At 45.9% G+C, this 12,500-nt stretch overlaps 1 protein-coding gene across 3 annotated transcripts in view; it reads left to right on the top strand.

The window, feature by feature from the left end:
• Nucleotides 1–10,160, top strand: part of dennd4a (DENN/MADD domain containing 4A) — an 80,489-nt gene extending 70,329 nt beyond the window's left edge. For 2 of the 3 annotated variants that reach the window (XM_071405150.1, XM_071405148.1), the window contains 6 exons: nt 319–447; nt 1,002–1,152; nt 3,276–3,398; nt 6,356–6,460; nt 8,293–9,308; nt 9,551–10,159. In XM_071405150.1, coding sequence (XP_071261251.1) covers nt 319–447; nt 1,002–1,152; nt 3,276–3,398; nt 6,356–6,460; nt 8,293–9,308; nt 9,551–9,799 — 1,773 coding nt within the window. In that variant the 3' untranslated portion in view covers nt 9,800–10,159. Of the gene's footprint in view, nt 1–318; nt 448–1,001; nt 1,153–3,275; nt 3,399–6,355; nt 6,461–8,292; nt 9,309–9,550 lie in introns of all 3 variants that reach the window. The other variant, XM_071405149.1, reaches the window with a different exon arrangement.
• The last annotated feature ends 2,340 nt before the right edge of the window (nt 10,161–12,500 follow it).

The raw sequence follows: 12,500 nt of genomic DNA, 5'->3' as shown, positions 1-12,500 counted from the left end.
AGGGTGCTGATGTCCTCTGTGTCTCCACTCCAGGTGTCCTACAGAGTGTAAATGTCCTCTCTAACTCTAACTTCCTGTCTCCTGTCTCCTCTCCTGTCTCCTGTCTCCTGTCCTGTCTCCTGTCTCCTGTCTCCTGTCTCCTCTCCTGTCTCCTGTCTCCTGTCTCCTGTCTCCTGTCTCTGTCTCCTCTCCTGTCTCCTTTCTCCTATCTCCTCTCCTGTCTCCTGTCTCCTCTCCTGTCTCCTGTCTCCTCTCCTGTCTCCTGTCTCCTGTCTCCTGTCTCCTCTCCTGTCTCCTGTCTCCTCTCCTGTCTCCTAGGTGTGTTACCGGGTGTTAATGCAGCTGTGTGGACAGTACAGCCAGCCTGTCCTGGCGGTCCGAGTTCTGTTTGAGATGAAGAAGGCTGGAGTTCACCCCAACGCCATCACCTACGGTTACTACAACAAGGTGAGTCCTGCTGATGAATAAATTACATCTACACAGACTACCGTATACACTATATTACGTGTGCTTGATTGATCGATGTATTGATTGATTAGTTCCAGGCGGGGTTGGAGAGCACTTAGCCATCCAGTACTATTGATAGGTTGATTGATAGATTGATACATTGATTGATTGATTGATAGTTTGATTGATTGATTGATTGATTGAATGATAGAGTGATTGATTAATCGTTTGATTGATAGATTGATTGATCGTTTTATTGATTGATTGATAGTTTGATTGATTGATAGATAGATTGATTGATAGTTTGAGTGATTGATGGACTGATTGATAGATTGATAGATAGCTAGATAGCTAGATTGATAGATTGATTGATAGATTGATTAATAGTTTGATTGATTGATTGATTGATTGATTGAATGAATGATAGAGTGATTGATTAATAGTTTTATTGATTGATTGATTGATAGTTTTATTGATTGAATGATAGAGTTATTGATTGATAGATAGATAGATTGATTGATTGATTGATTGATTGATTGATTGATTGGTTCCAGGCGGTGTTGGAGAGCACGTGGCCGTCCAATACTAGAGGAGGCTACTTCCTGTGGGCCAAGCTGAGGAACGTGGTCCTGGGGGTGGGACGGTTCAAACAGCTGGGACGGAAACAGACGGTCCAAAACCAAACCCAGAGCAGAGACACATCAGGTAAATCCATCCCCCTCTCCAGGAACACCGCTGTGTTGTCTCTCAATGCTAGAGGTGTCACTACAGTCCCTGGTTCGATTCCAGGCTGGATCACAACCGGCTGTGATTTTGGGGCGTCGCAAAATTGTCCCGGCGTCGTTAGGGTTTGGCCGGGGTATGTTTAATCCCAGGCCCCCGTCCCCGCAGGGGGCCTTTTGCCTTTTGGTAGGCTGTCATTGTAAATAAGAATTTGTTCTTAACTGACTTGACTTGTTAAATAAAAAAATAGAATGCACACAGCTGGAGGAGATGGCTGCCATTTTACAGGGTTGTGTTTTTTCGTGTAACTTATTTTGTTCATAATGTTTTCTGCTACCGTCTCTTATGACCAAAAAGAGCTTCTGGATATCAGAACAGCGATGACTCACCTCGTACTGGACAAAGATTCTTTCTTTAACGAGTCGGACGCGAAGGATTTACTTCAGACACCCGACCAGGAATAAATCGCCGTCATTCAGCTAGTGGGTAACCGCCTCTACCATCCGTCCTATTGGCCAACGTGCAATCACTGGAGAATAAACTGGATGAGCTGCGATCAAGACTATCCTACCAACGGGACAAACTGTAATATCTTATGTTTCACCGAGTCGTGGCTGAACGATATACAGGATAATATACAGTTGGCTGGTTTTTCCTGCATGGGCAGGGCAGAACAGCTGCCTCCGGTAAGACAAGGGGTTGCGGTCTGTGTATATTTGTCAATAACAGCTGGTGCGCGATGTCTAGTATTAAGGACTAAGCTGTAGACCACACTATCTACAAAGAGAGTTTTCATTATATTTTTCGTAGCCATCTATTTAGCACCACAAACCGATGCTGGCACTAAGACCCACTCAACCAACTATATAAGAAAATGCTCATCCAGAAGCGGTGCTCCTAGTGGCCGGGGACTGTAATGCAGGGAAATTTAAATACGTTCCAACTCATTTCTACCAGCATGTCACATGTGCAACAAGAGGGAAAAAAGCAAAAACAGGTTTTTAGAAATGTTGTACCTTGTTGTAAAAATTGAAATATCAAATTTACATAAATATTTAGACCCTTTACTCAGTACTTTGTTGAAGCACCTTTGGCAGCGATTACAGCCTTGAGTCTTCTTGGGTATGACGCTACAAGCTTGGCACACCTGTATTTGGGGAGTTTCTCCCATTCTTCTCTGCAGATCCTCTCAAGCTCTGTCAGGTTGGATGGGGAGCGTCGCTGCACAGCTATTTTCAGGTCTCTCCAGAGATGTTTGATCGGGTTCAAGTCTGGGCTCTGGCTAGGTCACTCAAGGACATTCAGGTTTTAATCCATTTTAGAATAAGGCTGTAACGTAACAAAATGTGGAAAAAGTCAAGGGATCTGAATACTTTCCGAATGCACTGTACAGGACTGTTTTGCACAGACTGGAATAGGTTCTGGGACTCATCCGATGGCATTGAGGAGTACACCACATCAGTCACCGGCTTCATCAATAAGGGTCATCGATGACATTGCCCCCATAGTAACCGTACGTACATATCCCAACCAGAAGCCATGGATTACAGGCAACATTGAGCTAAAGGGTAGAGCTGTCGCTTTCAAGGAGCGGGACTCTAACCCAGAAGCGTATAAGAAATCCCACTATGCCCTCAAATGAACCATCAAACAGGCAAAGCATCAATACAGGACTAAGATCGAATCTTACTACACCGGCTCTAATGCTCGTCGGATGTGGCAGGGCTTGCAAACTATTACAGACTACAAAGGGAAGCCCAGCCACGAGCTGCCCAGTGATACAAGCCTACCAGACAAGCTAAATTACTTCTATGCGTGCATCGAGGCAAGCAACACTGAAACATGCATGAGAGCTCCAGTTGTTCATGACGCCCACGTCATGTCTGTAGCCATGAAGTGCTTTGAAAGGCTGGTCTCCTCCCTCTGTAATAACCCAGACACAGAGTCTGGTCCTGGGGGAAGAGGCTCTCCTCCCTCCGTAATATCCAAACAATCCTAAAACTCACACTCTCATCTCTCTGTTATCTTCCCTCAGATTGAAGTAATCCCGACACAGTCAGTCATGGTAGGGAAGACAGTGTTAACTCTCTGTTCTCTCTCTACAGACTACAGTGATCTGGACACAGTCAGTCATGGTAGTGAAGACAGTACTAACGACTCAGTTGAGCGGGTCTCAATCGATACAGACTTCACTAAGATGGACTCCAGCGATGATGGATCCAGCACAGGTACCTAAAGATGTTACCCCTCCTCTCCTGTCATCCCTCTCCCCCCTCCTCCAAGCACAGGTACTTAAAGCCTCTACCTGTGCTCCCTCTCTCCCCTCCTGTCCTCCCTCCCTCTCTCCCCTCCCTCCCCTCCCTCAATCCCCTCCTGTCCTCCCTCTCCCTCTCTCCCCTCCTGTCCTCCCTCCCTCCCTCTCTCCCATCCTCCTCTTCTTATCCCCCTTTCCTTTCCTCCTATACCTAAATCCGCTACCTCTCGTCTCCGTTCCTCCTCAGATCTTCTCTCCATCCTTGTGTGTGATGGGCAGAGTATGTCTTCCTTTTACACTAACCTTCTTCACATTACAAGCCGACGTTTACTGTGCTCACTCACTCACTCAGTCACTCACTCAGTCACTCACTCAGTCACTCACTCAGTCACTCACTCAGTCACTCACTCAGTCACTCAGTCACTCACTCCCCCTCTGTGTTCTGTACTGCACTCTAAGCAGCTAGAATGTCTCTGTACAGGATGGCATGGAGAAGGTAAGATCTTTTGTACCAGATGAATCCACTGAGAGCAAAATAGCACCAGTTTGATCAACTATTTTCAGAGAGAAAGAGAAAGGAGGTGTTATCCAAGAACTCCTCTGCTATACTGCACAAAAATATAAACGCAACAGGCAACAATTTGAAAGATTTTACTGAGTTACAGTTCATATAAGGAAATGATGCTCAATTGGTGACATGTCTGGTGAGTATGCAGGCCGTGGAAGAACGTGAGGTGATGGCGGCGGATGAATGGCACGACAACGTGCCTCAGGATCTCGTCACGGTGTCTCTGTCCATTCAAATTGCCATTGATAAAATGCAATTGTTTTCATTGTCTCTAGCTTATGCCTGCCCACACCATAACCCCACCGCCACCATGGAGCACTGTGTTCACAACGTTGACCCCAGCAAACCACTCACCCACACGATGCCAGAACAACGTTGACCCCAGCAAACCACTCACCCACACGATGCCAGAACAACGTAGACCCCAGCAAACCACTCACCCACACGATGCCAGAACAACGTTGACCCCAGCAAACCGCTCACCCACACGATGCCAGAACAACGTTGACCCCAGCAAACCACTCACCCACACGATGCCAGAACAACGTAGACCCCAGCAAACCGCTCACCCACACGATGCCAGAACAACGTTGACCCCAGCAAACCGCTCACCCACACGATGCCAGAACAACGTAGACCCCAGCAAACCGCTCACCCACACGATGCCAGAACAACGTAGACCCCAGCAAACCACTCACCCACACGATGCCAGAACAACGTAGACCCCAGCAAACCACTCACCCACACGATGCCAGAACAACGTAGACCCCAGCAAACCGCTCACCCACACGATGCCAGAACAACGTAGACCCCAGCAAACCGCTCACCCACACGATGCCAGAACAACGTAGACCCCAGCAAACCACTCACCCACACGATGCCAGAACAACGTAGACCCCAGCAAACCGCTCACCCACACGATGCCAGAACAACGTTGACCCCAGCAAACCACTCACCCACACGATGCCAGAACAACGTAGACCCCAGCAAACCGCTCACCCACACGATGCCAGAACAACGTTGACCCCAGCAAACCGCTCACCCACACGATGCCAGAACAACGTTGACCCCAGCAAACCACTCACCCACACGATGCCAGAACAACGTTGACCCCAGCAAACCACTCACCCACACGATGCCAGAACAACGTAGACCCCAGCAAACCGCTCACCCACACGATGCCAGAACAACGTTGACCCCAGCAAACCGCTCACCCACACGATGCCAGAACAACGTTGACCCCAGCAAACCACTCACCCACACGATGCCAGAACAACGTTGACCCCAGCAAACCACTCACCCACACGATGCCAGAACAACGTTGACCCCAGCAACGGTCCTGGCCTGACGTGGTTAAACGTGGTCTGTGGTTGTGAGGCCGGTTGAACGTGCTGACAAATTTGACATTGGAGGCGGCTTATGGTAGAGAAATTAACATTAAATTCTCTGGCAACAGCTCTGGTGGACATTCCTGCAGTCAGCATTCCAATTACACACTCCCTCTAAACTTCAGACATCTGTGGCATTGTGTTGTGTGACAAAACATCCCATTTTAGAGTGGCCTTTTATTGTCCCCCAGCACAAGGTGCACCTGTGTAATGATCATGCTGTTTAATCAGCTTCTTGATATGCAACACCTGTCAGGTGGATGGATTATCTTGGGAAAGGAGAAATGATCACTAACAGGGATGGAAACAGATTTGAGAGAAATAAGGTTTATCTGCGTATGGAACATTTCTGGGATCTTTTATTTCAGCTCATGAAACATGGGACCAACACTTTACATGTTGCGTTTTTATATTTTTGTTCAGATGCCTCAAAGTTTGTGCCTCATCCACACTGGTTCTTAAGGTTTGTTTCTGTTGTTCTCTCTGGGAAATAAACTTGAAACGTACACTGAGTGTACGAAACATTAGGAACAGCTGTTCGTTCCATGACACCAACTGACCAGGTGAATCCACTTCAATCAGTGTAGATGAAGGGGAGGAGACATGTTAAAGAAGGATTTTTAAGCCTTGAAACAATTGAGACATGGATTGTGTATGTGTTTCATTCAGAGGGTGAATGGGCAAGACAAAAGATTGAAGTGCCTTTGAACGGGGTATGGTAGTAGGTGCCAGGCGCACCGGTTTGTGAACAGTTTCCTGTGTGTATCAAGAATGGTCCACCACCCAAAGGACATCCAGCCAACTTGACACAACTGTGGGAAGCATTAGAGTCGACATGGACCAGCATCCCTGCGGAACGCTTTCGACACCTTGTAGAGTCCATGACCCGACAAATTGACCCCAACGCAACTCAATATTAGGAAAGGTGTTCTTAATATTTTGTACACTCAGTGCCTGTCTGTCTGTCTGTTTCAGGTGGCCAGTCAGACCAAGGCTATGACTCTCTATCCAAGGAGGAGGAGAGGATGATGGGAAAGGACAACGACAGAACACCACTGGAGAAGTCAGAGAGGGAGTCTTGTAAGTTTAAACATGTCTACTACTCAAGACTACCGAATGATCCGTACCAGGGTTTGGGGTCAATGCCATTTCAATTCAGAAAGTCAAACAAATTCCACTTCTTTCCTCATTGGAAAACATTGAAGATAATTGCAATTTCAGTGTACTTTCTGAATTGACTGAATTGAAATGGAGCGGCAGGGTAGCTTAGTGGTTAGAGCATTGGACTAGTAACCGAAAGGTTGCAAGTTCAAATCCCCGAGCTGACAGGGTACAGCTCTGTCATTCTGCCCCAGAACAAGGCAGTTAACCCACTGACTCTAGGCTGTCTTGGAAAATAGGAATTTGTTCTTAACTGACTTCCCATAAAAATAAAAATGGTATTGTCCCATATTAACCAGCTGTAGTGGGATGATTGTCAAAAAACAGCTCAAAAGAATTACCTTCTTGGTATTTATATCGAAATTGTGTTACATTTTATCTTGCAGTTATTCTCCTGACTGAGCACTGATGTAAAAACTCCTTTCTGGTCTCTCAGGGCAGAATTTGAATAACCAGTTACTGACAGAGTGAAATGAATCCTCTGCCCTGGATGTTACATCACAGCACAGTGTGTGGGTGGAATAAGAATGTCTTGTCTTCAACACATCTCCTATCCTCTCTGTCTATATGCTGTTATATTTAGATGGCTACAAGATAATCAACTGACTGATTGGATGTGTGTTATGTAACTGGGATTATCTTATATTTGATTACAAGTGTAGAACATGTTCCTGATTTCTGTTGGTTTTTCAATCTATTTGACGATTTTTTTGTGTTGTTATTTAGTTTGAAGTATAACGTTCGGAGATTATTATTTTTCACAGAGATATCTTATCTCCTCTTGAGATGAAACGTTCCACAGGGATGGAATCTAGGACAGCTATTATTAATAGTTTATATGATTGATATTCCAAACACTAACTTCATGTTCAAACTTCTCCTCGGGACTTTTCACGAAAACAATGTTTGAATTAACATACCTGATCCGGTAGTCAAAGGTGATGACGTTTAGTATGTATTACGGATCCCCATTAGTTCCTGCCAAGGCAGCAGCTACTCTTCCTGGGGTTTATTACGGATCCCCATTAGTTCCTGCCAAGGCAGCAGCTACTCTTCCTGGGGTTTATTATGGATCCCCATTAGTTCCTGCCAAGGCAGCAGCTACTCTTCCTTGGGTTTATTATGGATCCCCATTAGTTCCTGCCAAGGCAGCAGCTACTCTTCCTGGGGTTTATTATGGATCCCCATTAGTTCCTGTCAAGGCAGCAGCTACTCTTCCTGGGGTTTATTATGGATCCCCATTAGTTCCTGCCAAGGCAGCAGCTACTCTTCCTGGGGTTTATTACGGATCCCCATTAGTTCCTGTTGCCAAGGCAGCAGCTACTCTTCCTGGGGTTTATTATGGATCCCCATTAGTTCCTGCCAAGGCAGCAGCTACTCTTCCTGGGGTTTATTACGGATCCCCATTAGTTCCTGCCAAGGCAGCAGCTACTCTTCCTGGGGTTTATTATGGATCCCCATTAGTTCCTGCCAAGGCAGCGGCTACTCTTCCTGGGGTTTATTATGGATCCCCATTAGTTCCTGCCAAGGCAGCAGCTACTCTTCCTGGGGTTTATTATGGATCCCCATTAGTTCCTGCCAAGACAGCAGCTACTCTTCCTGGGGTTTATTATGGATCCCCATTAGTTCCTGCCAAGACAGCAGCTACTCTTCCTGGGGTTTATTATGGACCTCCCCCGAGGTTTGAAAAAGCGCCGGCGTACAGTAGACCAGCTATCATCATCTGACCTTATCAACTGTTGTGTCTTTAGGTCGTCTGACTAGACAGAACCACACCACCACCCCTGGTGACTCCAACACTCCCTGTGGTACCAAACCAAAGAACCGGAGGCTGAGGCCCAACTCCCTGGACTTGACCGGAGGACAAGGGACTCTCAGGACCATCACACTCAACTTCACCTCCACCACCATGCAGGTCCGGGGCCCTGCTCCAAAACGCCCCCCGCCTCCGAACTGCAAACCTGGGAAGGCTGAGGCCAGTCAGGCTGATCCTACTCAGAACCAGGAGAGATTGGATGGCGGAGAGGGGGGGGAGGTAGAAGGCAGTAAGGACAGACAGACACCTGCCATGGAGGTTGAAAGGAGGAGTGTGAGCTGCAGTGTTGGTGGAGATGGGGCCGGGCCTGCAACCTGCAGTGTTGGTGGAGATGGGGCCGGGTCTGCAACCTGCAGTGTCTCCAAACAGAGCAGTGTAAGAAACAGCAGTGAATCCGTGGGCGGAGCCGTGAAGAGGACAGGTATCGTTGAGACTGGCTTTGACCCTCTGTCCATTATAGCGGCTGAGACGGAGACAGAGGGTGATGGGGACAGTAGCAGTACCTCCACAGTCCGCCGAGACCTGGCAGAAGAGATCGAGATGTACATGAAGGTTCTGAGCCCTTTGAGCAGCAGGACCGCCAGCATGGACCTTCAGAACCCATCCAGCCCGCTCCTCCACGCCACCTCCACCCCATCTAAACACTCCTCCCACCGACCTCGGCCCCTCAGCCTGACCCACTCCCCCTGTACCTCCCCCCGACCCCCTCCTCCCTTGCTTCGTGCCAACTCACACCTCCCCCTCTCCAGGCCCAAAGAACGTCTCCGGCCCTCCTCCCTGGTCTCCCCCTCCTCCCCGACTCCCTCCTCAACCTTCTCCATGGACTCCCTCCTCACCCCGACTCTCAGTCTGGACATGTTTAAGAGCAGCTTCCTGTCCGCAGGGAAGGGGGTGGCTGAGAAGGCTAGCAGGCTCTACTCCCGCCTGTCGTCACAGACGTCACTCTCACAGGTACGGACACCCATGCCTCTAATGGAAGACATTGCCCGGGATCCAACGCAGATTAAACGACATGTGCATAGCAATAGACTTAAAAAAAAAAAAAAAAGATCACATTCCCTCAATGCTGTAGACGTCAGCTCAATCTGAAATTATCTTTAATAAAAGTCAATCGTTTGTTGAAACCTGATCATTGTCAACATGCCATTTTGGGTACTGTGCACCATTTGAAAAGTAACACTCTTCTCCCACAGGATGTGAACTGTGACCAGATCAGCGTGTCGTCAATGACCTCAGTGGACCCAGAATGCACCTCTCTGTTGGAGGAGGGCTCTGTCCTGGACCCTGAAGGTTTCACCTCTTCCTTCACCTCCTCCTACGCCTCCCCCCAGCACGACAGCATCACGTGCCTGAGGAGGAGCCCAGCCAGGGGACGCCTCGTCTCTCAGAGCCCCACCTCGCCCTGCAAGGTGTTCCGCCACAACTCCTTCTCTAGTGCGTAAAGTAGTCCCTCCTCATTCTCACTCTGTGTCTAAGTTTGCTAGTTTGCTAGTTTCAGCGGCTTTTGAGTTTGACATAAGTTAACAGGATGTAAATGGTTAATAACTCACCAAAAATAGTATTTTTATAATGTTTTGTTATTGCAACAATTTTAAGAATGTTATATAATATTAAACATACATTTCAAAAAGTTAAAAATATTTTTAAGGCTTTCGAAAAACTGTTTCAGAAATAGTAGAGAAAAAAAAGAAAAAAAAGATTGCTTGATGCGTCACTACAGACCCGGGTTCGATCCCAGGCTGTGTCATAAACAGCCGTGACCGAGAGTCGCATAGGGCGAAGCACAATTGGTCAAGCGTCGTCCGGGTAAGGAGAGGGTATTGGCCGGGGGGGGGGGGGGGGGGCTTTACTTGGCTCATCGGGCTCTTGTGGCGGGCCGGGCGCCTGCAGGCTGACTTCGGTTGTCAGTTGAATGGTGTTTCCTCCGACACATTGGTGCAGTTGGCTTCCGGGTTAAGCAGGTGGGTTTCGGCAGGACGCATGACTCGACCTTCGCCTCTCCCGAGCCCGTTGGGCAGTGGCAGCGATGAGACAAGATCGAAATTGAAAAAGGGGGGTAAAAATACAAGAAATACAACAACAAAAATTATTGCAGTTTTGAAACTGCAGTAACTGCAGTTGACTGTGGTATTTTGGATGTAGTAATTGCAGAATAACTGCAGTTACACTGCAAAAATTACAAAGTCCTTGAAGCATACTGCAGTTATAATGCATTCTAAGTATATTTACACTACAGTGTACTGCAGTTATACTGCATTCTAAGTACATTTACACTACAGTGTACTGCAGTTATACTGCATTCTAAGTACATTTACACTACAGTGTACTGCAGTTATACTGCATTCTAAGTACATTTACACTACAGTGTACTGCAGTTATACTGCATTCTAATTACATTTACACTACAGTGTACTGCATTCTAAGTACATTTACACTACAGTGTACTGCTGTTATACTGCATTCTAATTACATTTACACTACAGTGTACTGCATTCTAAGTACATTTACACTACAGTGTACTGCAGTTATACTGCATTCTAATTACATTTACACTACAGTGTACTGCAGTTATACTGCATTCTAATTACATTTACACTACAGTGTACTGCATTCTAAGTACATTTACACTACAGTGTACTGCAGTTATACTGCATTCTAAGTACATTTACACTACAGTGTACTGCAGTTATACTGCACTCTAAGTACATTTACACTACAGTGTACTGCAGTTATACTGCATTCTAAGTACATTTACACTACAGTGTACTGCAGTTATACTGCATTCTAATTACATTTACACTACAGTGTACTGCAGTTATACTGCATTCTAATTACATTTACACTACAGTGTACTGTATTCTAAGTACATTTACACTACAGTGTATTGCAGTTATACTGCATTCTAATTACATTTACACTACAGTGTACTGCAGTTATACTGCATTCTAATTACATTTACACTACAGTGTACTGCATTCTAAGTACATTTACACTACAGTGTACTGTCACGCCCTGGCCTTAGTATTCTTTGTTTTCTTAAGTATTTTGGTTAGGTCAGGGTGTGACATGGGGAATGTATGTGGTTTTTATGTCACGCCCTGGCCTTAGTATTCTTTGTTTTCTTAAGTATTTTGGTTAGGTCAGGGTGTGACATGGGGAATGTATGTGGTTTTTGTTGTGTCTAGGGTGGATGTAAGGTTTAAGGGGTTTATTAGAGTAGTTGGGTTTATGTTTAGTATAGTTGTCTAGCTGTGTCTATGGTTGTGTGTATGTTTCTAGGTATGTCTATGGTTGAGTGTATGTTTCTAGGGTTGTCTATGGTTGCCTGAGTGGTTCTCAATCAGAGACAGATGTCGTTCATTTGTCTCTGATTGGGAGCCATATTTTAGGCAGCCATAGGCATCAGGTTTTTGTTGGGTCATTGTCTAGTTCTGTTCTATGTCTAGGTCTGTGTCAAGGTTGCATGTTTGCATTTTGTCGGTTAGAGCTTCACGGTTATCTATTTGTTGTTTTTGCTTCGTTGGTTATCTTCTAAATAAAGAGAAGAGGTATTTTTTACACGCTGCGCCTTGGTCCTCTCTCTCTCCCATGGACAATCGTGACATGTACTGCAGTTATACTGCACTCTAAGTACATTTACACTACAGTGTACTGCAGTTATACTGCATTCTAAGTACATTTACACTACAGTGTACTGCAGTTATACTGCATTCTAATTACATTTACACTACAGTGTACTGCATTCTAAGTACATTTACACTACATGTACTGTTGTTATACTGCATTCTAATTACATTTACACTACGGTGTACTGCAGTTATACTGCATTCTAATTACATTTACACTACAGTGTACTGCAGTTATACTGCATTCTAATTACATTTACACTACAGTGTACTGCAGTTATACTGCATTCTAATTACATTTACACTACAGTGTACTGCAGTTATAATGCATTCTGACTGCAATCTTTTTTTTCATAAAGGAAGCAATTGAATAATGAAACTTTTGAGTGTTTGATGTTTTGTAGAGTCGTGCCAGTAAAGCATTTCTACTTGTTGCAGTTCTTCATTGGTTACGCAGCAGAATAGTTATTTGTGATCTAAATGTAGTAAGTCAGTAAGAGGAGGATGACTTAGTGAT

The sequence above is a fragment of the Salvelinus alpinus genome, chromosome 6 (assembly GCF_045679555.1).
Source record: "Salvelinus alpinus chromosome 6, SLU_Salpinus.1, whole genome shotgun sequence".
NCBI lineage: Eukaryota > Metazoa > Chordata > Actinopteri > Salmoniformes > Salmonidae > Salvelinus > Salvelinus alpinus.
This window is presented reverse-complemented; position numbering and strand designations above follow the sequence as displayed.